Genomic DNA, 27,211 nt, shown 5'->3' with positions numbered 1-27,211 from the left:
ACTGGATGACTTCCATCCAGTATACTGTACGGGCAAAGATGCTCGAAATCCAGGAGCTGGAAAAAATTTAACGACGAAGCAATTTTCCTAGGATCATGGCCTGTGGGTGTACTGTCAGGATCCGCTCAGCGAATGAAGTAGGTGATCATCGCCCTTAGTTGTTTCATGGATAAGTTTGAGCCCGATGTTTCTCCTTTAAAGAGCTGTCCTCCCCTGAAGTCGGAAGTTCTACGAAGATAGACCTTTAGACACTCCACTGGACTCAGCGAGATATCTTCCTTCAGAGGGCAGATTCTCCAGGGACCCCACCTCCTGGTGGGTAGCTCGTTCTTGGCAAGAAACGTTGGGTCAGGAAAGAGATTCAATTCTCCCACTTCAGTAAACTGGATATGGCCCTCTTCCCGAGAAAGGGCCACTCTCTCACTAACTCTAGCCCCTGAGGCTAGGGCAAACAAGAATATAACTTTTTGAGTCAAATCTTTCAGAGAGCAATTCTCGTTATCCAATATTGAGGCAAAGTGTAGTACCTTGTCCAGGGACCAGAAAATGGGCTTTGGAGGTGCTGCAGTCCTAGGCCTAGCACAGGCCTTAGGGATCTTGTTAAAGATTTCATTAGAAAAGTCTACTTGGAAAGCATAAAGCAAGGGCCTAGTCAAGGCAGATTTACATGTAGTTATCGTGTTGGCTGCTAAACCTTGTTCATGAAGATGAATACAGAAAGATAGACAGAAATCTGTTGAGATTTCTTTTGGTTTTCTTGCCTTGACAAAAGCAACCCACTTCTTCCAAGACGACTCAAATTGCCTTCTGGTATATTTAGATTTATATTCCTCTAAGAAGTCTATACTTTCTTTTGAGATCTCAAACCTTTTCCTTACTGATAGGGAGAAAAAATCATGAGATGAAGGTCTTGGGTTTTCCGTAATGAAGCGATAACAGTCGACTTCTGTACATGTTCAGACAGAACTGGGTCCGGCAGAGGAATCAGCCTCGGCTGCAATTCCAATACTAGAGGGAACCAGTTGCTCATCGGCCACTTGGGAGCCACTAGGGCTGCTGTTCCTTGAAAAGATCTCAGCTTGTTGAGGACCTTCATCAGCAGGTTGGTTGGAGGGAACAGATAAATCCTGGTCCATCTGTTCCAATCGAGGGACAGGGCCACGTATCGAGGAAGTTTCTTGTTGTCGCTTATCGCGAAGAGGTCAATTTGCAGTTCCGGGACTTGATGTAAGATGAAGGAGAATGATCTTGCATCTAGGGACCATTCTGACTCTATCGGCGTTAGTCTGGATAGAGCGTCCGCCGTCACATTGCGGAAACCTTGAAGGTGAAGGTGAACTGCTGATAAATGCCATCTCTTCTTTTCCGCTAAGCGGAGGATGGCCAATAATACTTGGTTGAGTTGAGGTGATCTCGAGCCTTGACGATTCAGACATCTCATTATCACCTCGCTATTCAGAACCAGTCTTATGTGGACTGAAGGGTGAGGGGACAATTTCTTCAGTGTGAGGAAGACTGCCATGGCCTCCAAAATGTTGATGTGGAAGATCTTGAACAGAGAGGACTAAGTTCCCTGAACTTTCCGTTGATGAGAGTGACCTCCTCATCCTTCCAATGATGCGTCCGTGTGGATGATAACTGAGGGTGGAGGCGGTTGCAGAGGCACTGACCTCTTCAGGTTCTTGGCCTCCGACCATGGCTTGAGAAGTGATCGTAGTTGGATTGGTATTGGTCTTATTAGATCTCTTCGAGCGTTTGATGCGTATCTTCTTCAGACTCCTGATGCATCTTTTAGCTGTGGTCTTAGCACTGGGTCTGTCACTGATGCAAACTGAAGGGAGCCCAGCACTCTCTCCTGTTGGCATCTTGATATCCTGTCAGATTTTAGTAGTCTCTTGACAGATCCCGCTATCTCTCTTCTCTTCTTTCATGGAATGGAGGCGATGTGACTGTAAGTTCCAATGTATACCTAGCCATTGAAACTTCTGAGCTGGAGATAGTCGAGTCTTTTTGGTGTTGATCCTGAATCCCAGATGTTCCAGGAACTGGATCACTTTCTTGGATACTTGCATGCATTCCGTCTCGGATGCCGCCCCACACCAACGAATCGTCCAGGTAGGTCATCACCTGGACACCTTCTAGGCGTAGTTGTTGAACGACTGCTTCTGCAAGCTTCATGAAGATACTTGGGGCTATGTTTTAGTTTGAAGGGCATGGCTCTAAAAGCGTTTCTTTTTTTGTAGCCTGAATCCTAGGTAGGAGGAGAGTTGGTGATTGATTGGAATGTGCCAATAGGCATCTGCCATGTCTATGGAGACTGTGTATGCCCTTTTGGGCAATAGGGTCCTTATGTGTTGAAGGGTAAGCATCCTGAACTTGTCGTTTTCTATGAACTTATTGAGTGGCGACAAATCTAGAATGACTTTGAGTTTGTCCGAGTCCTTCTTGGGAACACAAAACAGCCTTCCGTGGAATTTGATGGACTTTGCCCTCCTTATCACCCATTTGCTCAAGAGTTCTCGGGTATATTCTTCCAGAACGGGGGTGGAGTGTTGGAAGAATTGAGGAAATGATGGTGGAGCTATCTTCCAGCTCCAACCTAGTCTGTTCTTGATCAGGCTGTGGACTCAGGGATCGAAGGTCCAGCGATCCCGAAATGAGTGGAGTCTTCCTCCTACCGGAAGCATCTCATTGCTTCGGTTGACTGGAGGACTTGCCTCCTTGACCGCGCCCTCCCCTACTTCCTCTTCCTCTTGAGGGGCGTCTAGAGGAACCTTTATATGACCCTCTACCTTTAGGGCGAAAGGTAGTGGTCTGCCTCTCATAAGCGGGAGTAAAGGCTGGTAACTGGGTCACCACCTGCTGGGGTACCATCTGGTAGGTGGGTTGGAGTTGTGCCACCATCTGGGGCACCGCGCTCATGGGAAGTTGTGTTTGTTGTTTTTGTTGTTGTTGTTGTCTGGCGGGGCAAGAGGGCAACCTTGGCCTCTTTGTCTTCCTTTTTGGTTGGGGACCCTCATCCGGGGATGACTTCCTTTTTGACGACATGCCCCACTTCTGGAGAAGATTCCTATTCTCCGTGGCAGCCTTGTCGACTATTTCTTTGACCACTTCGCTCGGGAAGAGGTCCTTTCCCCCAGAAACTGGAAGATATAAACTTCCTGGGTTTGTGCCTCACCGCAGCCAAAGCAAACACGAACGTCCTACAAGCCCTTCTGGCCCTAACGAAGCCATACAGATCCTTGGTTAGTGTTGCCAAGTGTGTCTTGGCCACGACCATAAACATATCTGGGTTTCTATGATCGCTTGCCATTGCCTCCAAGGTGGTCTGGAGGGATAGAGATGCGGTAAGCCTTTCTTTTGTCTCTTGCTCTCTGTGCAAGAGAAAATCAGACAACTCAGGCAGGTTCTCACTGAACTGGCGTCCAGCAATATCCGCCTCCAACTTCCCGACTGAGAAGGTAAGATGGATTTCCTTCCAGTCCTTATGGTCTGTAGGCAATGCTAGGGATAAGGGTCTACACTCCTTAAGTGTAGGACAAGGTTTCCCTGCTTCTACTGCCTTCATTACAGCCTTGAACCCTTTTTCCATAAAGGGCAAGGCCCGAGTAGCTGGAGCAAGAAAGGAAGGTTTCTTACTCAGGGCTGGCACCTTCGAATTAGTGAAGCCCTTGTCCTTCAGACTGCTAGCCAATAAAGCCTGAGCTTTTGCATGGTCGAGCACTATAACCTCTTTCGGCTCTGTCTCCTCCTTCGACACAGGTTCCGCCTTCAGACGGACAAAGCAGTCTGGATAAGACTCAAAGCTAGGCCAAAAGTCAACCTCTTCGATGAGGACGGATCCCAGCTTTTCTGAAATAAATATTTTTCCGTTTGTCACAGGCAGGTACTCTGCATGCCTCCACGGGTTCACGTCAGAACATGAAAGAAGGTCCTTCACGTTGAGTCTCTAGTGAGACCCACAAGACGCCGCAAGCTGATGTATTTCCTTCCTCAATGCAGCTTCCCTTTCTTCACTCTGCTTCTAAAACCTCTCCATCATTGACATGAGGGTAGACAGAGTCTTCCCCATCTCATCAGATGAAGGAGCAGAGGACATAGAGGGCACTGGTTCTGGGGCTGGAAATGACGAAACGGAAACCGATTCGACTTCATCCTCTTCGGTATCAGGAGTCCAGGGAGACTCCTCTTCCTGACCTCCTGCAAGAAGGTCCTTTTTAGTGTCTTCTGACACCTCTGACATCCTCTCGTCTAGATGGATGTCCTTCATCGCATCCGAGACATCCGTATCTACGGAAATCTTGACGCAAGGGATCTCAGGGTGAGGCTGTGGTATGATGGCATCCGCAGATGCCTTAGGGAAAAGATAGGCCCGCATCCGTTCATTCGGAAGGTAAGGCCCCGTGGCGTTCTTCTGGAAGCCACGGACCCATCTACGCACGTACTCTGCGCTACATCCCTTGACTCCGTTGTCTTGGGGTCATCAAAGGCCTCAGTAACCAAGGCTTTGCAAACGTTACATACCTGGGGGTCCCAATACTTAAGAGGTCACTTGGTGATGGAACAGCGGGAGTGCGCCCTGCACTCCTCATGGCCGCAGAGGTCCTTGCTCCGGACGTTGCAGAAGACACTGTGGCACTCAGGGTGGTCCTCCTGTAAAGAGAGGAAAACAAAATGAGTATAAGGTAGTTCATCTCACATGATAAACTATATAAATATTATTAATATTTTTGCATTTCATTGCATATAGCTTAGGATAGGTAAGCTAGAAATGAATTAGGAAAGACATACATGTGTTTCCTGCCCGGACAATTGCTGTGACCTCCCTCAAAATTAAAGCCTAGGGCTATCCTATTTAGGAGGCCCATTGGAAGAGTTCTACCCTGTAAGGATAGATAAGTGTAACTTAATACCAACTTCCAAAAGGTTTAAGATTCAGGGTCATTTGTAACTGATCTTCTATCAGTGTATAGAAAGAAAATTTCTTTCCTTGTATAGAATGGTCTCAACAATAGACTGTGCATGGACACAGTATGTTGGAAAATTTAACTACAGTACTGTATATTTTATACTATAGTTTTCTGTTTGCTGTATGATCTATACTGCAAATATACTGGCTACTGTATAGTCATATACTGTAGATCTAGCCAGCATGTTGCCAGTAAGGCTAGCACCTGGGGCATAATGCGCCGGCCGCCGGCTGGTCACCGGCTGTCGGCGCACTAGTCCAGCCAGCGTCTTGTCGGTTAGGATAGTGGCCGGCAGTCTGAACCCGGAGTTGTGCCGGCAGCTCGTGGCTGCAGGGGCACAAGTCCAGCCAATGTTTTGCCGGTTAGGGTAGTGGCCGGCAGCTGCCGGTTAGGTCAGTACCCAGCGGCACTAGCCGATAGAGAGAGAGAAAGCAAGGAGTGAAGGATGATGTAAGAGCTCTGCCTTACTGCCTTCCTCCAGAATGAGGGTTCAAATGGAAGGGGAGAGTATATCTTTCAGGCTTCCATCCATCCACAACCATTGCCAGTCTCTGCTGGCCACAGGTTTGTGAAAGGCAGTCCAAGAGAGGACTGAACAACACTCTACAGCAAAAGGATCCTCTGCCGGCAGCCGGCCCAGCACTCCCGGAGCCTTGCGTCCATAAGGGAAAGCCGAGCGACTAGGCCACTACACACAGAGGCCCAAGCCGGCCCTACAACCTGCCGGCAAGCGGTGAGATTGTAGGACAACGGCCAAAGGGTTGCAATGGCTAGGCCATCACTAAAGGACAGAGGTGGGAGGGGAGAAAAGGGTCCTGTATGAGGTGTGGAAGGAGCCGGCAGGGTTGCCGGTCCTACCACACCTTAAGAAATTCTGTTCCAGTATCGGCGCCATCCTAGGCGGCAGGAGAATATCTATTCTCCAGCCTAGGGTCTGCCAATACAGTAAAGGGGCCGGCAGCAATCTTGCCGCCCCCCCTAAACAAGAGCGAAACAGAGTTCCAGTGCCGGCGCCATCCTAGGCAGCAGAAGAATGTCTATTCTTCAGCCTAGGGTCTGCAAGCACAGGACTAGTCAACTAGACCAAAGGGAGAAGGTAGCAATATCATATGAGGCCTTCAGGTGTGGTCAAGGGAGGTCTAGCCTCCCATGCCGGCTGCTTAATCCGACAGGGGAATGACTATTCACCCTGCCGGCCAGCTGCTGGCACAAGACTATCTACTCTGAGGTTCTGACCAAAACCCAAAACCTGCCATCTACATTTACGGGGAAGGGACAGAAAACCCTAGCCTAGGCCTGCCTGAATGACAACTCGAGGCACGACTGACTAGGGTTATAGCCTAAAGCTAAACTCAGAGGGAAGGAGGGATTACTCTTAAATCTCCACTGGAGACAAGTATCGCTTTATATAAAAATGCTAGGAGATATCTATCTCCGCCTGAATTGATAAAACGATATGCGAGGGTAACAGGGGAACATGTATGAAAGTATACTAAAGCCACTAGGCTAGTAGCTCAGCGGCAGCGAGAATCGACTACCTAAATCACCGAAACTCTCTCGTTTACTACCTTTAAAAGAGGAAATTATTATGCAATCAATATATTTTACATGTATAAAATGCCTAAAAAGCTTCATTTAATTTTATAACATTAGGAATGTCTATTAAATCATGCATGAAAGTAAACTCAAACGCCTAGGGTAGGAATCCTAGCGTAAGCAAGGTTCGGTTACCTAAATCGCCGAAACTAATACGAATACTATCGGCATAATATAAATAACTCCTAGCAATGAAGACTAAATAGCTAACATTATTTTATGCTATTTATACCGGGAAAGTCGTTCTGGCTAACTAAATAACTCATGCTTTACGAACGACAGCCCCCATGACGCCTCTGGTTCAGGCAACAGCTCTTCCATCAGTTAATTTGACTTGATTTAATTTCACAGAGGCAAGAGCTAACATTTATACAATGTAAAGATCAAATAATCAACTTTCCAGAGGCAGAAGAGGCTGGAGAATGCATGATAAATTCAAAATAATCCAATAACGAGAGAGCAACCGGGAAAATCACCGAGCGAGATCGCTACAGAAAAAGGAATAAACATGGCGGCGATGATGGCGCCATCTAGATACTCAAATAGTAACGGAGGAAGGGTATCTTATTAACGGCTCCCCTTCGTTTTTTGCCACTTTACCCCTCGAAGCGTAAACGCCATTCGAGGTGAAGATTGCTATGTGGCGTATCAATAATACGTCCTCTGATATGCGATATCCCTAAAGGGAATCTTTAGGGATATTCATGCCAGGAGTTAGAATTCTGGAGACCTTAAGGTAAATTCTCTGGGAATATCACTGTACGTAGTCAAATATACCCTAGGAAGCTACTTAAAGGACCCTTCCGTCAGGATGACATGGCCTGAGCCCAAAAATACATATTACTGTAACGGTTAGAAAATTTCTGGGCGTCATGTTATCAGCCGATCGGTTTTGTTCAACTTTTTCCTATTTGCTCCTTGAACTGCGAGATCATAGTGTGACGCTCTAACACTTTCGCTCACTAGCATCGACTGGAAGTTGGCGAAAACCTCAGGCAAGAAATGACTAATGTGATTTCACTATTAGCCTGGTAGACTGAGGATTATGACCTCCTGAGGTATCTTGACATCAGTTTCACCGCTGGTTACAAAAACCCTCTACGAGTGAAGAGATACAGGATACCCTCCAGGCGTGAAGTATTAGGGATCCAACTGATCTGTGGAAGATCAGGGTGTGAGGTTGCTGCAACAGGCAGGGAAGGGGAGGTAACTCCTAGGAACCTATACCAGCCACACATTCTGGGTAACATTCTGCCTCTGGCCATGTGGAGCTATCAGTCATTGATAAGTTGCTTCCTGATCTGACCTTGTAGAGGATCACCCTCTAGAAGCAGAATGAAGGAAACATGTAAATGCCCAGGTTGTCCTAAGGATGTTGAAAGGCATCCTGGAATGCTCATTGTGGGTCCGGTGCTGGCAAGCAGTACATCGGAAGTTTCTGGTTGAGAGTCATTGCAATGAGGTCTACAACTGGTGAACCCCACAAAGTTTTATTTTGCTCGCTATCCAAGGATTCTGTCCAGCCATGAAAATACTTTTGCTTGAAAGGTATCTATTTGCGTCATCCCTAGGTATACCATGTCCTGTTTACCACAATCCCCATATCCAAGCTAAACTGGACAAGTTTGTCTCGATACAAGAGAAAGGTCTCCACAGAGTCTGTCAGGATTAGTCAGTCAACTAGATAAAGAAGGAGACTAATACCATTGGCAATGGGCCAAGGCTGAAACCAAGGTTAACACTCTTGTGGCCACTTGAAAGGCTGTTTACAGACTGAAGCACAACACCCGGAACTGGTATACCTTATCATGCATTATGAAACGAAGATACTTCCTTGAGGATGAATGGACAGGATCTGGAAGTATGCATCCTTTAGATCCAACAAGATCATGAAGTACTTTGGTCTTAATGCCTGTCTGACCGTGGCTGCACTCTCCATCTTGAACGGTGTCTGTTGTCCAATGCACAATTTCTATGGAGAGTTAGCAAAGTTCCAGGGAAATATTACCTCTGTTTGTTCAAGTACACCACTATAGTAGTGTTCTTGCTCATCAACACTACCGAGTGACCTGAAAGGAGCTGTTGGAAATGATGAAGTGCAAGGAACGAAGCTTTCAACTTGAGGAGGTTTATATGGCAAAGCCGATCTAAGTTGGACCACAGTCCAAAGGCCATGTGTTGTAGCAGCTGAGCCCCACACCCTTCTTTTGATGCCTCGGTAACAAGCAACAAATCCGGGGGAGAAGAAAGGTCTATGCCCCTGAGGAGGTTGGCATCGAGAATCCCCCAATTCAGGTCTTTCTTCTGCTCTGTCCCCACTGGAATGAACATTCCAGGAGGGTCCCTGACCTGAGACCAAAGGGTTTTCAGTTGGCATTGAAGTGAGCTCCTGCGAAAATAATTGATTGGCACCATTCGCTCTAACAAAGCCAGGTGACCTGACAGTCACTGCAATAGGTGTATTAGCAGTGAACCTCACTGAAGGAATGGTTGGGCAAATTATTTTAATCTTGCGATTCTGTCCAGTAATGGAAAGACTTTTGCTTGAAAGGTATCTATTTGCGTCATCCCTAGGTATACCATGTCCTGTTTACCACAATCCCCATATCCAAGCTAAACTGGACAAGTTTGTCTCGATACAAGAGAAAGGTCTCCACAGAGTCTGTCAGGATCAGTCAGTCAACTAGATAAAGAAGGAGACTAATACCATTGGCAATGGGCCCAGGCTGAAACCAAGGTGAACACTCTTGTGACCACTTGAAAGGCTGTTTACAGACTGAAGCACAACACCCGGAACTGGTATACCTTATCATGCATTATGAAACGAAGATACTTCCTTGAGGATGAATGGACAGGATCTGGAAGTATGCATCCTTTAGATCCAACAAGACCATGAAGTCCTTCGGAATTAATGCCTGTCTAACCGTGGCTGCGCTCTCCATCTTGAACGGTGTCTGTTGCATAAACTCATTCAGAGCCGAGAGATTGATGACTGGTCTCCAGCAGCTTTCTCTACAAGAGGGTCAAAAGTAAAAGTCTGAAGCCTGGTCTAGGCCCTCTTGGAGTGCCCTTCTCTAACATTGTCTGGACTTCTGCTTAAAGTGCAATGTCCAACGACAATCCCTTCGCAACGGAAAATGCTCTCATTGGGGGATGTATCAGGGGAGGAGCCAGTGAATAGGACGACACAACACTAACCAGGACACTGCCTGTCCGGGGTTCGACACCAAGGCACTGGCACCTCTGTCACTCGTGTCTCAGGCATGCCCTAATCAGTGGTACTGTGAGGAGAGTGCCTCCTGTAGCGGGGATATTAACTACATCAGTCATGTCTCCCCTCTCATCCTCTGGCCTACGACAATCTCTTCACGAAGGAAAATGCTCTCATTAGGAGACGAATCATGGGAGGAGAGCCAGTGAATGGGACGACATAACACGAGCCGAGGACACAACACTAACCAGGACACTACCCGTTCAGGGTTCGACCCCAAGGCACTGGCACCTCTGTCACCCGTGTCTCAGGCATGCCCCAACCAGTGGTACTGTGAGGAGAGTGCCTCCTGTAGCGGGGATATTAACTACATCAGTCATGTCTCCCCCTCATCCTCTGGCCTACGACAATCCCTTCATGAAGGAAAATGCTCTCATTGGGAGACGAATCATGGGAGGAGAGCCAGTGAATGGGACGACATAACACGAGCCGAGGACACTACCCGTTCAGGGTTCAACCCCAAGGCACTGGCACCTCTATCACCCGAGTCTCAGGCATGCCCTAACCAGTGGTAATGTAGGGAGAGTGCCTCCCCTAGCGGGGATATTAACTACATAAGCCAGATCTCCCCCCTCATCCTCTGTCCTACGACTATCCCTTTGCGGAGGAAAATGTTCTCATTGGGGGACAAATCAGGGCAGGAGAGCCAGTGAATGGGACGACATAACACGAGCTGGGGACACTATCCATTCAGGGTTCGACCCCAAGGCACTGGCACCTCTGGCACCCGAGTCTCAGGCATGCCTTAACCAGTGGTACTGTAGGGAGAGTGCCTCCCCTAGCGGGGATATTAACTATATAAGCCAGATCTCCCCCCTCATCCTCTGGCCTTCTTGCTCTGTCCTACGACAATCCCTTCGCGAAGGAAAATTCTCTCAATGGGGGATGAATCAGGGGAGGAGAGCCAGTGAATGGGATGACATAACATGAGCCGAGGATAATACCTGTCCAGGGTTCGACCCCAAAGCACTGGCACCTCTGTCACCCGAGTCTCAGGCATGCCCCAACCAGTGTTACTGTAGGGAGAGTGCCTCCCCTAGCAAGGATATCAACTACATCAGCCAGTTCTCCCCCCTCATCCTCTGGCCTTCTTGCTCTGTCCTACGACTATCCCTTTGCGGAGGAAAATGTTCTCATTGGGGGACAAATCAGGGGAGGAGAGCCAGTGAATGGGACGACATAACACGAGCCGGGGACACTACCCGTTCAGGGTTCGACCCCAAGGCACTGGCACCTCTGTCACCCGAGTCTCAGGCAAGCCCTAACCAGTGGTACTGTAGGGAGAGTGCCTCCACTAGCGGGGATATTAACTACATAAGCCAGATCTCCCCCCTCATCCTCTGGCCTTCTTGCTCTGTCCTACGACAATCCCTTCGCGAAGGAAAATGCTCTCAATGGGGGACGAATCAGGGGAGGAGAGCCAGTGAATGGGACGACATAACATGAGCCGAGGATAATACCTGTCCAGGGTTCGACCCCAAAGCACTGGCACCTCTGTCACCTGAGTCTCAGGCATGCCCTAACCAGTGGTACTGTAGGGAGAGTGCCTACATCAGCCAGGTCTCCCCCCTCATCCTCTGGCCTTCTTGCTCTGTCCTACGACAATCCCTTCGCGGAGGAAAATGTTCTCATTGGGGGACAAATCAGGGCAGGAGAGCCAGTGAATGGGACGACATAACACGAGCCGAGGACACTACCTGTCCAGGGTTTGACCCTAAGGCACTGGCACCTCTGTCAACAGTCTCAGGCATGCCCCAATCGGTGGTACTGTAGGAAGAGTGCCGCCCCTAGCAGGGATATTGACTACATCATCCAGGTTTCCCTGCTCATCCTCTGGCCTTCTTGCCCTGAAAGGAAGACCTTTGGGGTTTACCCTCCTTTGGGGTTTACCCTTCTTAGGATTGAGTTGCCTCTATCATGGCCTTGTCTCACTGTTGAAGAAGCCTTACGCCCAGCAGGTGCCGAAGAGGTAGGCAGGGCTGTAACAGCACTGTAGAGAAGGGAGTCTTGGCTTGCCTTCCTCTACTTCTCTGTCACTGCCTCAATGTACCAAAGAGTTCCAAAGATGCATAATCTCCTTCCTCAGCACCTGCTTCTGAAACTTAGAGACAACAACGTCGCGTCTCTTCAGAACTAAGTTGGCCCACTGGTTAGCCACATTGTATGTCAAGAACTGCATCGTCCTTGCACTAGTGAGGATTACGTTCTTGACTACCTTCAACTTTTTGGGGTTCGACAGGTCTTCTATGGTAGCCAAAAATCTCACCGTCCCCAACCAGTGGTTCATCCAGGAGATGGCCTGAAATATAGTATTTGCAATCTTCTCCATGTTGGGGCATCAGAAGGAGTTAACACAACTGATTGGGATGTCAGCTTCTCCGAACTTGAGCTCTGTGCCAGAGCCAACATTGCTGAGTCTGAAAGGCATAGAAGGGAAATCATTTAGTGTGTTGTAGTGCTTCTTCTGATTCATGAAAGGCAGAAGCAGCAGCTTTGTAGACCATCCAGCCCTACAGGAGTCCTTCCTCTCAGAAACCTGAGAGTAGACCTTTGCAATTAAATCAGCAGCTAGCTTAGACCATGGCAGTTCTAGGTGTGGTCTATTGGCTCTGGGAGGTGGCATAGTACATCTATGGCCACATCCCTTCCCTCGGGAGAGCAAGGAGCCTCACTTAGGCCATTGACCTGCATTATACACGCTAGCAAAAAAGTCGACTATGACTCGTCTTCCTGCATGTCAGGAGACTTAAGGCTGGCTGCAGCTGGTAGATCACCTACAAAGTGTCTAATTTGGTGAGGTCCTCCATCTCTGAACTTAACACCCAGTCAAGTTTGAAATGGGTCGTCGTCAACTTCTGTAGGTGCCATAGGGGAATACGGCCTAAGAGGTTCAACTAATGCCTTGCGAGTTGCCAGGGAGGCTGCAGCGAGTTGAACTCTCTTCTAACGACTAGGGTCTTCCAGAAGCTTGGAAGCTCAATTCTTCAGAAGCATGTTTGCATCCTTCCTCTCTCGAGCCTCACTAGTGAAGAAAGAAAATATACTGGAATCCTCCTTCTGTCCTTTGGTCTCAAGAGACTTCAGAGGGGCCTGAACCAGGATGAGCTTTGGTTACAAGGCTTCTGAGGAAGGAGCCCTCTCAACAAACTCAATAAGTAAAGGCCTGTATAAATCTACGAAGCCACTACGATACTGATGTCTCATAAAAATTACCGAGTGCCTCCTAAAACATTCTTGGAATGCTTGCATTTCTAAGACATTGATTTGAAGATGCATTTCTTCTCAGGACCAGCCCCAGGTTGACTTCCAAACTGAAGTAGCCTAGAGACTCATCACAAACAACTTGGAGTGTGTTCTTCTCCAACATCACTTTTACCTCTATCTGCAAGGCCATGCCTTTCAGGAATGTTAAGAGGATTCGATGAGAACTCAATCAGTAAGATAAGGGGACTTGACGGTCCTGAGAGGGTAGTAAGTAACCATCCTGAAGGACACTCACTACCCAAACCTTGGCCTTCTGCCTCTGCCATGTTGCACAAATGCAAGACACGCATCCCCTACTATTGGCAGTGGGAGAGGGGGAATGCTAGCATCAGCATTTTCCTTCCCCTCCCTTTTCTCTACTGCCACCCTTCCTGAAAGAACCTGGCTGGTGTTAGCAAGGGTTGTGCATGCACAGGCTCCTCTCTGGAAAAAGTTGTGGGAGGTCGTCATCAGGGCCCAGGATCAGGCACAAGGCCCTTCCTTGCACTTGATTCTGTAGGCTTGACTGACCCCAAGGGTTTGGCCACCATTCCTTTCAAAGAGCCAACCCCTATGAAAGAGACTGTGCGCTGAACCAAGAAGTCCTACGAAACTGTCCACCTTTTCTCCACAGCCGCCTGCAAGCGACTCATTAGATGTTGCCACCTGTACCAAAAGTCTCGAAGCAACAAGCTACCTCTGGGCTAGCTTTTTTTGAGAAACTGGAAACCAAAACCAATTGGTTTACTGACTAGTGTGCAATGGAGGTCACTGCCTTCCAAACAGACAGCATGAGACACTTGTATTTCTACAAAAAACTCTGGGGTTGATTACCCTATTTACTTTGCGAAGTACAACATTGCACCTGACCACTGCTCAAGCCAAGAGACAGCTTAAAGAAAGGCAATGGCAGACAATTTCATGGCTGCCCACTCAGCCATGGCAGACAATTTCATGGCTGGCCAATCAGAGGCAGAGAAGAACGTGCCTTCCACCTTGAGTCTCACCAAAGAGAGTTCCAATGCCAGTGCAAAAAATAATGGATCAACCTGCAAAGGAGATGACACAAAACAGAATCTTCTCTACCTCAGGAGTGTGGAAGCAAGATCCTATTTGGCCAGCTGGACTCGAGAGTGTTATCAGATACTCAGATCTGATTGTCAACTCGATCTAGGGCCAAATCAACCACATCTGACCAATGCAGCTCCAAGTGTCGATCGAGGTTTTCCCTGAAGGCACTGCGAAGGTCGCATCCTCCAGTCTCTTCACGGACATCCAAGAAGGAACATTCTGACTCAGGGTTGTCTTAGGGGCAGACAAATGCTGAGACACCTCATGTCCCTGTGGGGTATAGGGTGCAGCAGCTTTCTCCAGTGATTCACTATCCCATAACGAATATGACAGCTTTGTTCCAAGGACAGAACAGGTAACGTAATCAGGAGCATGAAGGCCAACAACAGCAAGGGAATCCCTGGCACTGATCGCTAAGACAAGACAGAAGGATTAGTACATACTCTCTGCTGCTAGAGGTGGGGGGACAACCACGACCGTGCCCCGAGGCACAGGGAAAAAGTCCAGCCGTCACCAACTTTTGGTCTTCCATTGAACGCAAGCACCGACAGCCTCAAGTGGTGCGCTCCTCTAAACACACTCTACTCAAGTATCACAGGAGTCCGATGTCCATGTAAAGAAGGGGCTCCAAAGCTCCTCCATCAACCGGGGAACAGAAAGAGTATGGGGATGTACATTCCTGTCTTGCCTGGATACTGTGCTGTCCCCTTCACCCGAAAGAGGTGGTGGTGTTGTAAGGTGCCGTTTCTTTACAACTACAGCTGGTTTTCCTTGGCTTCTTTAATCTCTTCCTCCTCCTCCTCTTCTTTGTCTTCAAAGAATCATCAGGATCAGTCTGATGTAAAATAGAAGGATGAGGAAGAGGAGGAAGAAGAATGCACATGTTTCTTCCTTTTCCGGACCCTCTCACCCCAGGCTCTTCAACCAAGGAGTCAAGGTGTGAGTGACTAACGATGACAACACTGCCCTGATGGGAGGAACCACATGGTTTGCTCCAACAAGAACCAAAAAACTTGAGGAACACTCACACAAGAGTAGGGACACTCTAAAGGGCCAAGGACATAGCAACAAGCAAGGTCACAGGCAGAAAGAGCAAGGGGATATGGGCCCTGGATCCCCAGGCAAAAGGGCCACAATAACAGGCACAGGGGTGATACACATGTTAACATCCGGCACTGGGGCAACACGCACTTTCGGCCGCGGGCCCACTTAGGTGTGATGGCGGAGCTTTATCTGCTGACACACGTGTCACCCTATGAGACTTAACAGTCCTTTGGGATGGGGTGGCTTACAGTTAGGATTATCACTGGAGTCACTGACACTGGGCACAACCACAACTTTCACTACTGACATCACCACGGGAAACACTGGCTCTGGGGACACCAGGGAGATGTAGAGTTAACTACAAGCTTCCTCAATGGAAGACCTTAGGGTTCACACGACTTCCTTAGGTCAGACTTAGAGTCAGTGGTCTGCTAAAACGGGCGGAGAACACAGGGGTGGCAGCAGAAGATACACTCACCGAGATGGAAGAAGGGAAATACTTTTGTTTCCAAGACAGATCACAGAGAAGTCTTAGCTCTCTTCTTTCCCCTCATAGCATCACCTGTCACTGCACAGGAGGCCACAATCTATATTCAACACCTAGGGATGATTGTGAACAGTTATGCTGCCTATAAAACACAAAGAGAGAGTGTGAACCTACAGCTAGTTTACCCTTATAACGGTTACAATGTCCACCCTTTCCCTGGAAGGTACAGATCTCTTGCTTCACATCCATTACTGTAATCCAACAGTCTATCATTTACAGCTAAAATTCTAAGTAAGGCTCTTCCGATAGGTAGTAAGGGAAGGCATCTTGCCCAAGCTCCACCTATTGTTAACTACCTCGTTAATGAATTCAATAGCCGTTTCAGCTCACGCCAAAATCAACTCCCTATTTGAAGGACGAAAGGTTTGTATACGCTTAGGAACAGACACCAGTTTGTAAGGGAACCATTTGTATTAAAACACATGCTATACTGAACATACCTTTTCTCAAATATAGATGTAGTGTGTTCTTCATGTCCACAGAGTTGGAGCAATCATAGTTAAGAAGTGCTTTGATACAAGCATTATTGCCTCTCAAAGCTGCTTCATGGAGAGCTGTCCACCCATTGTTGTCAGGTATATTAACATCAATTCCAGGGACTGCCAGTAACTCTTGTACTCTTTCGGCGTCATTTTTCATGCAGGCTAACATCAACTTGGTTTCACCTGAAAAAGAAACATTCAAATGAACTGCAAAATGTATGATTTTGAATAGTCGGTCACTGCTTTTCTCTATTACCAGGTTCGGTTACAGTTAATCGTGTGCAGTCAAAATTTGCTCATACAGACCATGATGAACTGTTTCATAGGGTGTATCAAATGTGCAGAGAGGCAAATACCCCAAGATATCACTTTCTTGATAGATGTATGGAAAATGGTAATGTACACCCATTAGAGAAGATATCTGAAGCTGTTCGAGCGAAGGCACAAGGGGCTACAAAGTTGGAAACCTATATTACAGATATGAATTCGATGATGACTGTGCACCCAGTTTATATGACAAACATATTCATACCTGACTATAAACGTGAGGCATTTAAGAGACTGCGTCTCATGTCTCATACTCTGAAAATAGAAGTAGGAAGGTGGAGTCACACACCTCGGGAAGAACGTGTGTGTCAGTGTGATGATATTCTCATGCAAACATAACATGTGTTGATACACTGCCCACTTACTGATCACTGTCGAGGGGTACCAAATGTTAAACTTCGCAAATATTAAGGATTTATTCAGTGAAACAATTCATTTGGAAGAATTGTGTAATTCTGTATAAGAAGTATTGCTGACATATGTGGAATAACTGCGATGCTCTAAGTACGTAGATTTGTAATGTATTAGGGTTATGAGATGTTTGAAGTTAAATCCTAAAGTTGTTTGAGTAATTGGTATTGTAGGGGAAGAAAAATAAAAGAAAAGAAAGAAGGAAAAGAAGTAAAAGAGGAGGGAGGGCAAAAGAAGAATTATGATCTTAGGTCTTGTGTTCTGGATTGATAGCGTAGGTGTGAAATATTTCTCTCAAAATATGTTTGCGTATGGGTGATTATTTTGGACACATGTAATTCATATGTAACGTAGATTACTTTTCTGTAAAATATGTTGGTTTTGTCAATAAACTACAACTACTACTACTACTACTACTACTACTACTACTACTACTACTACTACTACTACAGAAATAAATAAAGTTGTCTGAAAAACAGCATTCTACTACTAAGAGGAGTTCTTACTTATGTGCTTGCTTATTGTTCCAAATGGGGGCAACTTACCTTAAAACAATTCATAGAGGCAACACTTCAAAAGAAAATTATTTATAGAAATAGATGAAAATAAGCATAATCCTTTAAGGGTGTTACTTTTAAAATTGAAGGCAAAACATAATACAGTATGGTTTGAAACTGGGACACATCAGTGGAGTATGGATAATTTCTCATACCGTTTTAGGGACACGTGCTAGGCTCAAACAGTGCAAGTGCATAAGGTGATAACATGAATTGCCAAAAGATATAAAATTAAAGATAGCTTTTTTGATGATGGCATAAATCATAATTATCACTTTGCAGCCTTCTCCATTCTCATCTCAACTTTTTTCCTAACTTCAATACATACTATATTTAATCTCAATTAAATCATAACTATCAATTACCATTATTCTTTTATATATTTACTTTCGATAATTTAAAGTATTTTCAAATAAATTTCTCTATATCAAATTACTCATCATTTTTGGATATTTTTCCAGTTGGAAGTGGAAGTAAAGAACAGCAGATTAGGTTGCCTGTTGGCGACTACAGGTATTTCCTTACTAGCGTTAGCATTGCCATCATGTTTTCCTTTTAAAAAGGTAGACATAATACACTTTTTTCTGTTTACATCTCCCTAATGCCTGACTAAATCCCCGTCTAGTCTAAGCCTTTAACCAACTGTTTTTGTTTCCACTCTTTAAATATTGAAAGATCCTACTCTGCTGTGTTCTATTTATTGCAGTACAGTATTCGGGTATTACTCACCAGTACGGTAATAGTATTTTTGGTCTCAGGCCATGTCGTCCTGATGGAAGGTTCCTTTAAGTAGCTTCCTAGGGTATATTTGACTACAGGGATATTCCCAGAGAATTTGACTTAAGGTCTAAAGAATTCTAACTCCTGGCGCGAATATCCTTAAAGTTTTCCTTTTAGGATATCGCATTACATCCGGGGACGTATTCTTGACACGCCACATAGCAATCTGCACCCCGCATAGCGTTTACGCTTCGAGGGGGAAAAGTGGCAAAATAAAAGAGAAGCCATTATAAAGTTACCTTCCTCCATTACTGTTTGAGTACCCAGATGGCGCTATAATCGCTGCCATCTTTATTCCTTTTTCTGTAGCGGTCTCGCTCGGTGGTTTTCCCAGTGCTCTCTCGTTATCAGGATTTATTATGCAATCTCCAGCCTCTTCTGCCTCCGGAAAGTTGAGTATTTGATTCTTATGCTGTATAAATTTAGCTCTGGCCATAAAGTAAAAAATTTAATAGAATTAATCTAATTTTTGTGGCAGAGGTATTACCTAGACCGGAGGCGTCTTCGGCACGGTCGTTCGTAACGCATAAGTTATTTAGTTAGCCAGAACGACTTTCCCGGTATAATAGCTTAAATAAAGATATTTAGCTATTTAGTCTTCATTGCTAGGAATTAACTATATTATGCCGATAGTATTCATTTTAGTTTCGGCGAATTAGGTAGCCAATCTTGTCTACACTAGGCTTCCTAGCCTAGGCGTTATAGTTTACTCTCTTGCATGATATAATAAGTGTTCCTGGTGTTATTGAATTTAAATGAAGATAATAGGCAATTTATACATGTAAGATATATGGATTGCATATAAAATTTCCTCTTCTAAGATAGTATACGAGAGAGCTTCGATGAGTTAGGTAGTCGATTTCACTGTCGCAAGGCAGCTGGTTGACAGGGTGAATGTACTCCCCTGTCAGGCCTTGTTTGTTGGCATAGGAGGCTTTGCCTCCCTAGACTGCACTTGAAGGGGTCATGTGATCCCCCTTCTGCCTGTGGTTTAGTCGACTAGTCCTGTGCTCGCAGACCCTAGGCTGAAGATTAGAGATTATTCTGCTGCCTAGGATGGCGCCGGCATTGGAACTCTGTTTCTCTATGATTAAGGGTGATGGCTAGATGATTGCCGGCCCCCTAACTGTATTGGCAGACCCTAGGCTGGGATCGATTTCTCCGTCCGCCTAGGATGGCGGCGATACTGAAACAGAGCTTCCTCAAGGTGTGGTAGGGCCGACACACTGCCGGCTCCTCTAACACCTTATACAGGACCCTTTTCCCTCCCCATATTGTCCTTTAGTGATGGCCTAACCATCACATCCTTGTGGCCATTGTCCTACAATCTCGCCGATTGCCGGCAGGTTGTAGGGTCGGCTTGGGCTTCTGCTTGTATGGCCTAGTCGTTTAGCTTCCCTATGGGACACGGAGTTCCGGGATAGCTGTGTCGGCAGGTCTAGCTGCCGGCAGAAGACCCACTTACTTTAGAGAGTTCTTCAGTCCTCCCTTGGGCTACCATTCATTTCCTATGACCGACAGGGACTGGCAACGGAGGTGGATGGGTGGAAGCTTGATTATCTTATATTCTCCCCTTCCATTAGAACCCTCATTCCGGAGGAAGGAAGTGAGACAGTGCTCTTAAATCTACCTTCACTCCTTGCTTTCGCTCTCACTATTAGCTAGTGCTGCCAGGTACTAACCTAACAGGTGGCTGCCAGCCACTAACCTTGCCGGCAAGATGCTGGCTAGACTTATGGACTGACAGCCATTGATTCACTGTCAGATCTGACTCAGCCGGCAAGAGCCGGCCGAGTCTGGTGTACCGACCACTACCCTGTCACCTTGAATGCTGTCTGGGATACTGTATGCCGACAGCCGGTGACCCGCCGGCGTCCAGCAAGCCGTCGGCAATCCGGTGGGCCACCGGCCATAAAAGATGATCAGTATTGTGTCAGTTGAAATGTGCCGTAGGTACTAGCCTTGCCGGCTGTGTGCCGGCGGCAACTACAGTTTATGTATATACAGTAGCCAATAAATCTGTTGTTATAGAGCATACTGGAGACAGAAAACTATGGTAAAAAAGTATACAGTAGTTAAATTTTCCAATATACTCTGTGTCCAGGCGCAGTCTATTGTTGAGACCTTATAAGATTGGGAAAGTAATTCCCTTTCTATATACTGATAGATGATCAGTTGTTAATGACCCTCATCATTTATCCTTTTGAAAATGGGTGTTAGTTACACTCTTCTATCCTTATAGGCTATACTCTTCCACCAGGACTCCTGAGGAGAATAACCCTAGGGTTAATTTTGAGGGAGGTCACAGCAATTGCCTGGGCGGGAAACACAAGTATATGTCTTCCCTAATTCATTTCTAGCTTACCTATCCTACGCTATGTGCAATAAAATAAAATGGAAAATATTACTATAATATTTATTAGTTTATCTAGTGAGATAGACTACCTTATACTCATTTTATTTTCCTCTCTTTACAGGAGGACTATGTGAAGTGCAACAGCCTCTTCTGCAATGTGCGTAGCAGAGACTTCTGCGGCCACCTGGAGTGTAGAACACACTCTCGTTGTTCCATCACCATGGGACCTCTCAGATACTGGGACCCCAGGGTATGTACTGTGTGCAAAGACTTGGTGTATGAGGCTTTAGAAAATCCCAAGACAGCCGAGTCAAGGGATGCAGCTCGGAACAAGCTGCGCCGATGAGTTCGTGGCTTCCAAAAGAATGCCACGGGGCCTTACCTCCCTAGTGAGCATATGAAGGCCTGTTTATTCCCCAATGCATCTGCGGATGCTGTTATTCCTCAGCCTCACCCTGAGATCCCTTGCATCCAGATAGCCGTGAATACGGATGTCTCAGATGCGATGAAGGACATCCATCTAGAAGAGAGGATGTGAGAGGACACCAAAAAGGACTTTCTGGCGGAAGGTCACGATGAGGAGTCAATGTTGGCTCCAGAGACGGAAGAGGATGAAGTCGAAACAGTCTCTGTTTCGTCGGTTCCTGCCCCAGAACCAATGTCCTCTACGTCCTCCGCTCCTCAACCTGAAAAGTCGGACGACACCCTGTCTGGCACCAAAGCAATGATGGAGATGTATCAGAAGAAGAGCAAAGAAAGGGAAGCTGCGCTAAGAAAGAAGATTCATCAGCTTGCAGTGGCCCGTGGGTCTCATAGGAGACTCAACGTAAAGGATCTTCCCTCGTGCTCAGAGGTAAACCCGTGGAGGCATGCCGAGTACATGCCAATTACTAACGGTAAGATCTTTATTTCATAGAACCTGGGAGCTGTCCTTATCGAGAACATTGAGTTCTGGCGCAGCTTTGAGTCCAATCCAGACTGCTTCGTTCGTCTAAAGGCGGGACCTGTATCCAAGGAGGAGACAGAGCCTATGGAGGTCATAGTGCTTGACCATGCGAAGGCTCAGGCTTTGCTAGCCAGCAGTTTGAAGGACAGGGGCTTCAAAAATTCTAAGGTGCCGGCCCTGAGCAAGAAACATCCCTCTTTTCTTGCTCCAGCAACTATGGCCTTCCACTAAGCGGAAAAAGGGTTTAAGGTGGTGATTAAGGCTGTGGAAGCTGGGAAACCTTGCCCTACACTGGAGGAGTGTAGGCCCCTTTCCTTAGCCCTGCCAACGGATCACAAGGACTGGAAGGATATTAAGCTTACCTTCTCAGTCGGGAAGTTGGAGGCTGATATCGCTGGACGTCAGTTTAGCGAAAACCTCCCCAAGTTGTCTGAGTTTCTTCTCCATAGGGAACAGGATACGAAGGAGAGGCTTGCTACCTCTCTGTCCCTCCAGGTGAACCTGGAGACAATGGCCAGTGAACAGAAGTCCCCGGATATGTCCATGGTCATAGCCAAAACACTCGTGGCAACCCTAACTAAAGACTTCTGTAGCTTTGTTAGGGCCAGAGGAGCTTGTAGAGAGTTTGTGTTTGCCTCGGCTGCGGTCAAACACGAACCCAGGAAGTTGATATCTTCCAATATCTGGGGGAAAGACCTATTCACAAACGAATTGGTCAAAGAAATAGTCGACAAGGCCGCCACGGAGATTAGAAATCTTCTCCAGAAGTGGGGCATGTCAGCTAAGAGGATATCTTCTCCGGATGAGGGTCCCCAACAGAAAAGGAAGACAAAGAGCCCAAGAGTGCCATCTCACCCTGCTAGACAACAACAACAACTTCCCATGACTGCGGTGCCACAGTTGGTGGCACAGCCCCAACACACCGACCAGATGGTACCCCAGCAGGTGGTGACTTAGTCACCAGCCTTTACTCCTGCCTATGAGAGGCAGACCATTACCTTTCGCCCTAAAGGTAGGGGGTCAAGTAGAGATTCCTCTAGACGTCCCTCAAGAGGAAGAGGGGGTAGGGGAGCACAAGGTTAAGGAGGCAAGCCCTCCGCACACCAGAAGCAATGAGATGTTTCCGGTAGGAGGAAGACTCCGACTCTTCCTGGATCGTTGGACCTTCGATCCCTGGGCCCACAGCCTAATCAAGAACGGACTAGGTTGGAGCTGGAAGACAGCTTCACCATCATTTCCTCAATTCTTCCAACACTCCAACCCCGTTCTGGAAGAATACACCCGAGAGCTCTTGAGCAAAGGGGTGATAAAGAGGGAAAAGTCCATCAAATTCCAAGGAAGGCTGTTTTGTGTTCCCAAAAAGGACTCAGACAAACTCAGACTCATTCTGGATTTGTCGCCACTCAACAAGTTCATAGAAAACAACAAGTTCAAGATGCTGACCCTTCAACACATAAGGGCCCTGTTGCCCAAAAGGGCATACACAGTCTCCATAGGCATGGCAGATGCCTATTGGCACATTCCAATCAATCGGCAACTCTCCTCCTACCTAGGATTCAGGCTACAAAGAAGAAAGTACGCTTTCAGGGCCATGCCCTTCGGACTAAACATAGCCCCAAGGATCTTCACGAAGCTTGCAGAAGCAGTCGTTCAACAACTACGCCTACAAGGTGTCCAGGTGGTATCCTATCTGGACAATTGGCTGGCGTTGGCAGCATCCGAGTCGAATTGCATGCAAGCATCCAAAAAGGTGATCCAGTTCCTGCAACATCTAGGATTCAAGATCAACACCAAAAAGTCTCGACTATCGCCATCTCAGAAGTTTCAATGGCTAGGCATACATTGGGACTTACAGTCACATCGCCTCTCCATTCCATTAAAGAAGAGGAGAGAGATAGCGGGATCTGTCAAGAGACTTCTAAAATCCAACAGGATTTCAAGACGCCAACAGGAGAGAGTGCTGGGCTCCCTTCAGTTTGCATCATTGACAGACCCAGTGCTAAGAGCACAGCTAAAAGATGCATCAGGAGTCTGGAGAAGATACGCATCAAACGCTCGAAGAGATCTAAGAAGACCAAAACCGATTCGACTAGAGGTTAAAACCTCTGCAACCGCCTCCACCCTCATTTATCATCCACATGGATTCATCATCGGAAGAATGGGGAGGTCACTCTCATCAACGGAAAGTTCAAGGAACTTGGTCCTCTCTATTCACGACCTTCCATATCAAAACTTTGGAGGCCATGGCAGTCTTCCTCACACTGAAGAGATTATCCCCTCACCCTTCGATCCACATAAGACTGATTCTAGACAGCAGGGTGGTAATGAGATGTCTGAATCGTCAAGGCTCGAGATCACCTCAACTCAACCAAGTGATGTTGGCTATCTTCCGTTTAGCGGAAAAGAAGAGATGGCAGTTATCAGCAGTTCACCTTCAAGGGTTCCGCAATGTGACAGAGGACGCTCTATCCAGGATAACTCCGATAGAGTCAAAATGGTCCCTAGACGCCAAATCATTCTCCTTCATCTTACATCAAGTCCCGGAACTGCAGATCGACCTCTTCGCGACGAGCGACAACAAGAAACTTCCTCGATACGTGGCCCCGTACGAGGACCCTCTAGCGGAAGCAGTGGACGCCATGTCCCTCGACTGGAATAAATGTACCAGGATTTATCTGTTCCCTCCATCCAACCTGCTGATGAAGGTCCTAAACAAGCTGAGATCTTTTCAAGGCACTGCAGCCCTAGTGGCTCCCAAGTGGCCCCGGAACAACTGGTTCCGTTGACATTGGAATTACAGCCGAGGCTGATTCCCCTGCCGGACCCAGTTCTGTCTGAACAAGTACAGAAGTCGACTGTCTTCGCTGCATTACAGAAAACCCAAGACCTTCATCTCATGATTTTCTCTCCCTAGCAGTAAAGAAAAGGTTTGGGATCTCGAAAGAGAGTATAGACTTCTTAGAGGAATATAAGTCAAAATCTACCAGAAGGCAAGAAACCCGAAGGAAATCTCGACAGATTTCTGCTTGTCTTTCTTTATTCACCTCCATGAACAAGGTTTAGCAGCCAACACGATAACTACGTGTAAATCTGCCTTGACTAGACCCTTGCTTTATGCTTTCCAAGTAGACTTGTCTAATGGGATTTTTAACAAAATCCCTAATGCCTGTGCTAGGCTCAGGCCTGCAGCACCTCCAAGGCCCATCTCATGGTCTTTGGATAAGGTACTACATTTTGCTTAACCCTGGATAGGTACGGTGGGTCGTTCGCGACCCCGAGCGTCAAAAAAAAACAGGTTTTTCTCACGTGACTCAGCCCCGTGACTGAATTTGTGGGTGATCGACCTGCAGGAGGTGTCTCCCCTACACGCTCTAGTAGTGTCCAGATGTGCATTGCTGTAGCTGTACTCCTTCCCCGATTTCTGAGACGAGTCGGGGTCGTTCGCGACCGAGTTTACCCTTCTAAGGTAGTTTGCATAATTATCAAAGTTATTACGTATTATGAAATTGTCGTAGAATGGTGCAACTTGTATAGGTTATCAGTTGTGGAAAGTCTTGGTGGATTGTTTGGCTACCATGTGCATGATTTTTTTTTTAGTTAAAATGTCGTTCATCACCACGAGGACCATTTTACCGCGATTGCCCCTTTTTCATTTTTTTTCATTTTTTTGCCAAGTCATTTTTCCGTAAGATATTGCCAAATAGTGTCGTAAAACTTTTGCTTGTTTAGTGTTGGAAAGTGTGTCTAGATGATCTGGCTACCCATGCATGACTTTGTTTTTGTCAGATACGACGTAGTTATTGGTATATTGGGTATTTAACTGCGGTTACCAATTTCTGTTTTTTTTCAATATTTGTAAAAATTACTACGTAGTAAGGAATTGCCGTATATTATTCATTTTTTTTTCATGTTTATGTGTTAGAAAGTGTGCCTTGATGGTTGGGCTAACACGTGCATGTCTTTTTTTTTATCTGAGATGCCGTATATTAGAATGTCGGGCATTTTACCGCGAGTACCCCTTTTTCATTTTTTTTCATTTTTTTGCCAAGTCATTTTTCCGTAAGATATTGCCAAATAGTGTCGTAAAACTTTTGCTTGTTTAGTGTTGGAAAGTGTGTCTAGATGATCTGGCTACCCATGCATGACTTTGTTTTTGTCAGATACGACGTAGTTATTGGTATATTGGGTATTTAACTGCGGTTACCAATTTCTGTTTTTTTTCAATATTTGTAAAAATTACTACGTAGTAAGGAATTGCCGTATATTATTCATTTTTTTTTCATGTTTATGTGTTAGAAAGTGTGCCTTGATGGTTGGGCTAACACGTGCATGTCTTTTTTTTTTATCTGAGATGCCGTATATCAGAATGTCGGGCATTTTACCGCGAGTACCCCTTTTTCATTTTTTTTCATTTTTTTGCCAAGTCATTTTTCCGTAAGATATTGCGAAATAGTGTCGTAAAACTTTTGCTTTTTTAGTGTTGGAAAGTGTGTTTAGATGATCTGGCTACCCATGCGTGATTTTGTTTTTGTCAGATACGACGTAGTTATTGGTATATTGGGTGTTTAACTGCGGTTGCCAATTTCTGTTTTTTTTCAATATTTGTAAAAATTTACTACGTAGTAAGGAATTGCCGTATATTATTGATTTTTTTTTCATGTTTATGTGTTAGAAAGTGTGCCTTGATGGTTGGGCTAACACGTGCATGTCTTTTTTTTTATCTGAGATGCCGTATATTAGAATGTTGGGCATTTTTCCGCGAGTGCCCCTTTTTATTTGTTTTGCATTTTTTTGCTTAGTCATGTTACCGTAAGGAATTGGCAAGTAGTGTCGCAAAACTTATATTTTTATAGTGTTGGAAAGTGTTTCTAGATGATCTGGCTACCCATGCCTATCTTTTTTTTAGCCAGATATGGCGTATATATAGGTATGTGTTCGATTTTCCGGTGATTGCCATTTTTTCGTTTTTTCCCAATTCTTTCAAAATTACTACGTACTAAGGAACTATCACAGAGTAATGATTCCTCTAGATGTTTATTTGTCGGAAAATTTTGTTTACTTTTTTTTTTGATTGAATATCATCAATTTTTTTTAGCTAAAATATTATATTGTTTTACATTTTTTTTTTTCGATTTTATTTCCCTTCAAAAAAAATTTTTTGGGTCAGAATTTTAATTTTATAGTCGTAAAATAATCGACAATTATCCAGCAACCCACATACAATTTTTATGCATATCCAATAATAATTAGATTAGTAAATAACACCTTGAAATTGACATACCCTTCCTACATTTCAAGTGGCAGATTAGGGAGTCTGAGTCAGTGTGGTTGGCGGCCATTTTGTGGACATATCCGAAGCGTAAGCTGCCCTATCTATATATATTCTTGTTCCCTATAGAATTTGTGATATTTTGGTATATTTTTACCTGCATAAATATCATATTATATAATAAATATATGTATTTTTTTACGAAATTTCTAAGTACTCAAAAAATTACCTTTAGATATGGCCCCTGATATAAATGTAATTTACAAAATAATGAAGATTTTTTTACATATTTCTATTTTAGGATAACATATGTTTATTCCCTAAAAAAATTAGCCACTTCC

At 45.7% G+C, this 27,211-nt stretch overlaps 1 protein-coding gene across 1 annotated transcript in view; it reads right to left on the bottom strand.

Moving 5' to 3' along the window:
- LOC137656666 (uncharacterized) overlaps positions 1 to 27,211 on the bottom strand; it is a 327,800-nt gene that overhangs the window by 65,773 nt on the left and 234,816 nt on the right. The window contains exon 9 of the mRNA XM_068390839.1: positions 16,183 to 16,407. Within this exon, the coding sequence (XP_068246940.1) occupies positions 16,183 to 16,407 (225 nt within the window). The remainder of the gene's footprint in view (positions 1 to 16,182; positions 16,408 to 27,211) is intronic.

This window comes from Palaemon carinicauda, chromosome 17 (assembly GCF_036898095.1).
Source record: "Palaemon carinicauda isolate YSFRI2023 chromosome 17, ASM3689809v2, whole genome shotgun sequence".
Lineage (NCBI taxonomy): Eukaryota > Metazoa > Arthropoda > Malacostraca > Decapoda > Palaemonidae > Palaemon > Palaemon carinicauda.
This window is presented reverse-complemented; position numbering and strand designations above follow the sequence as displayed.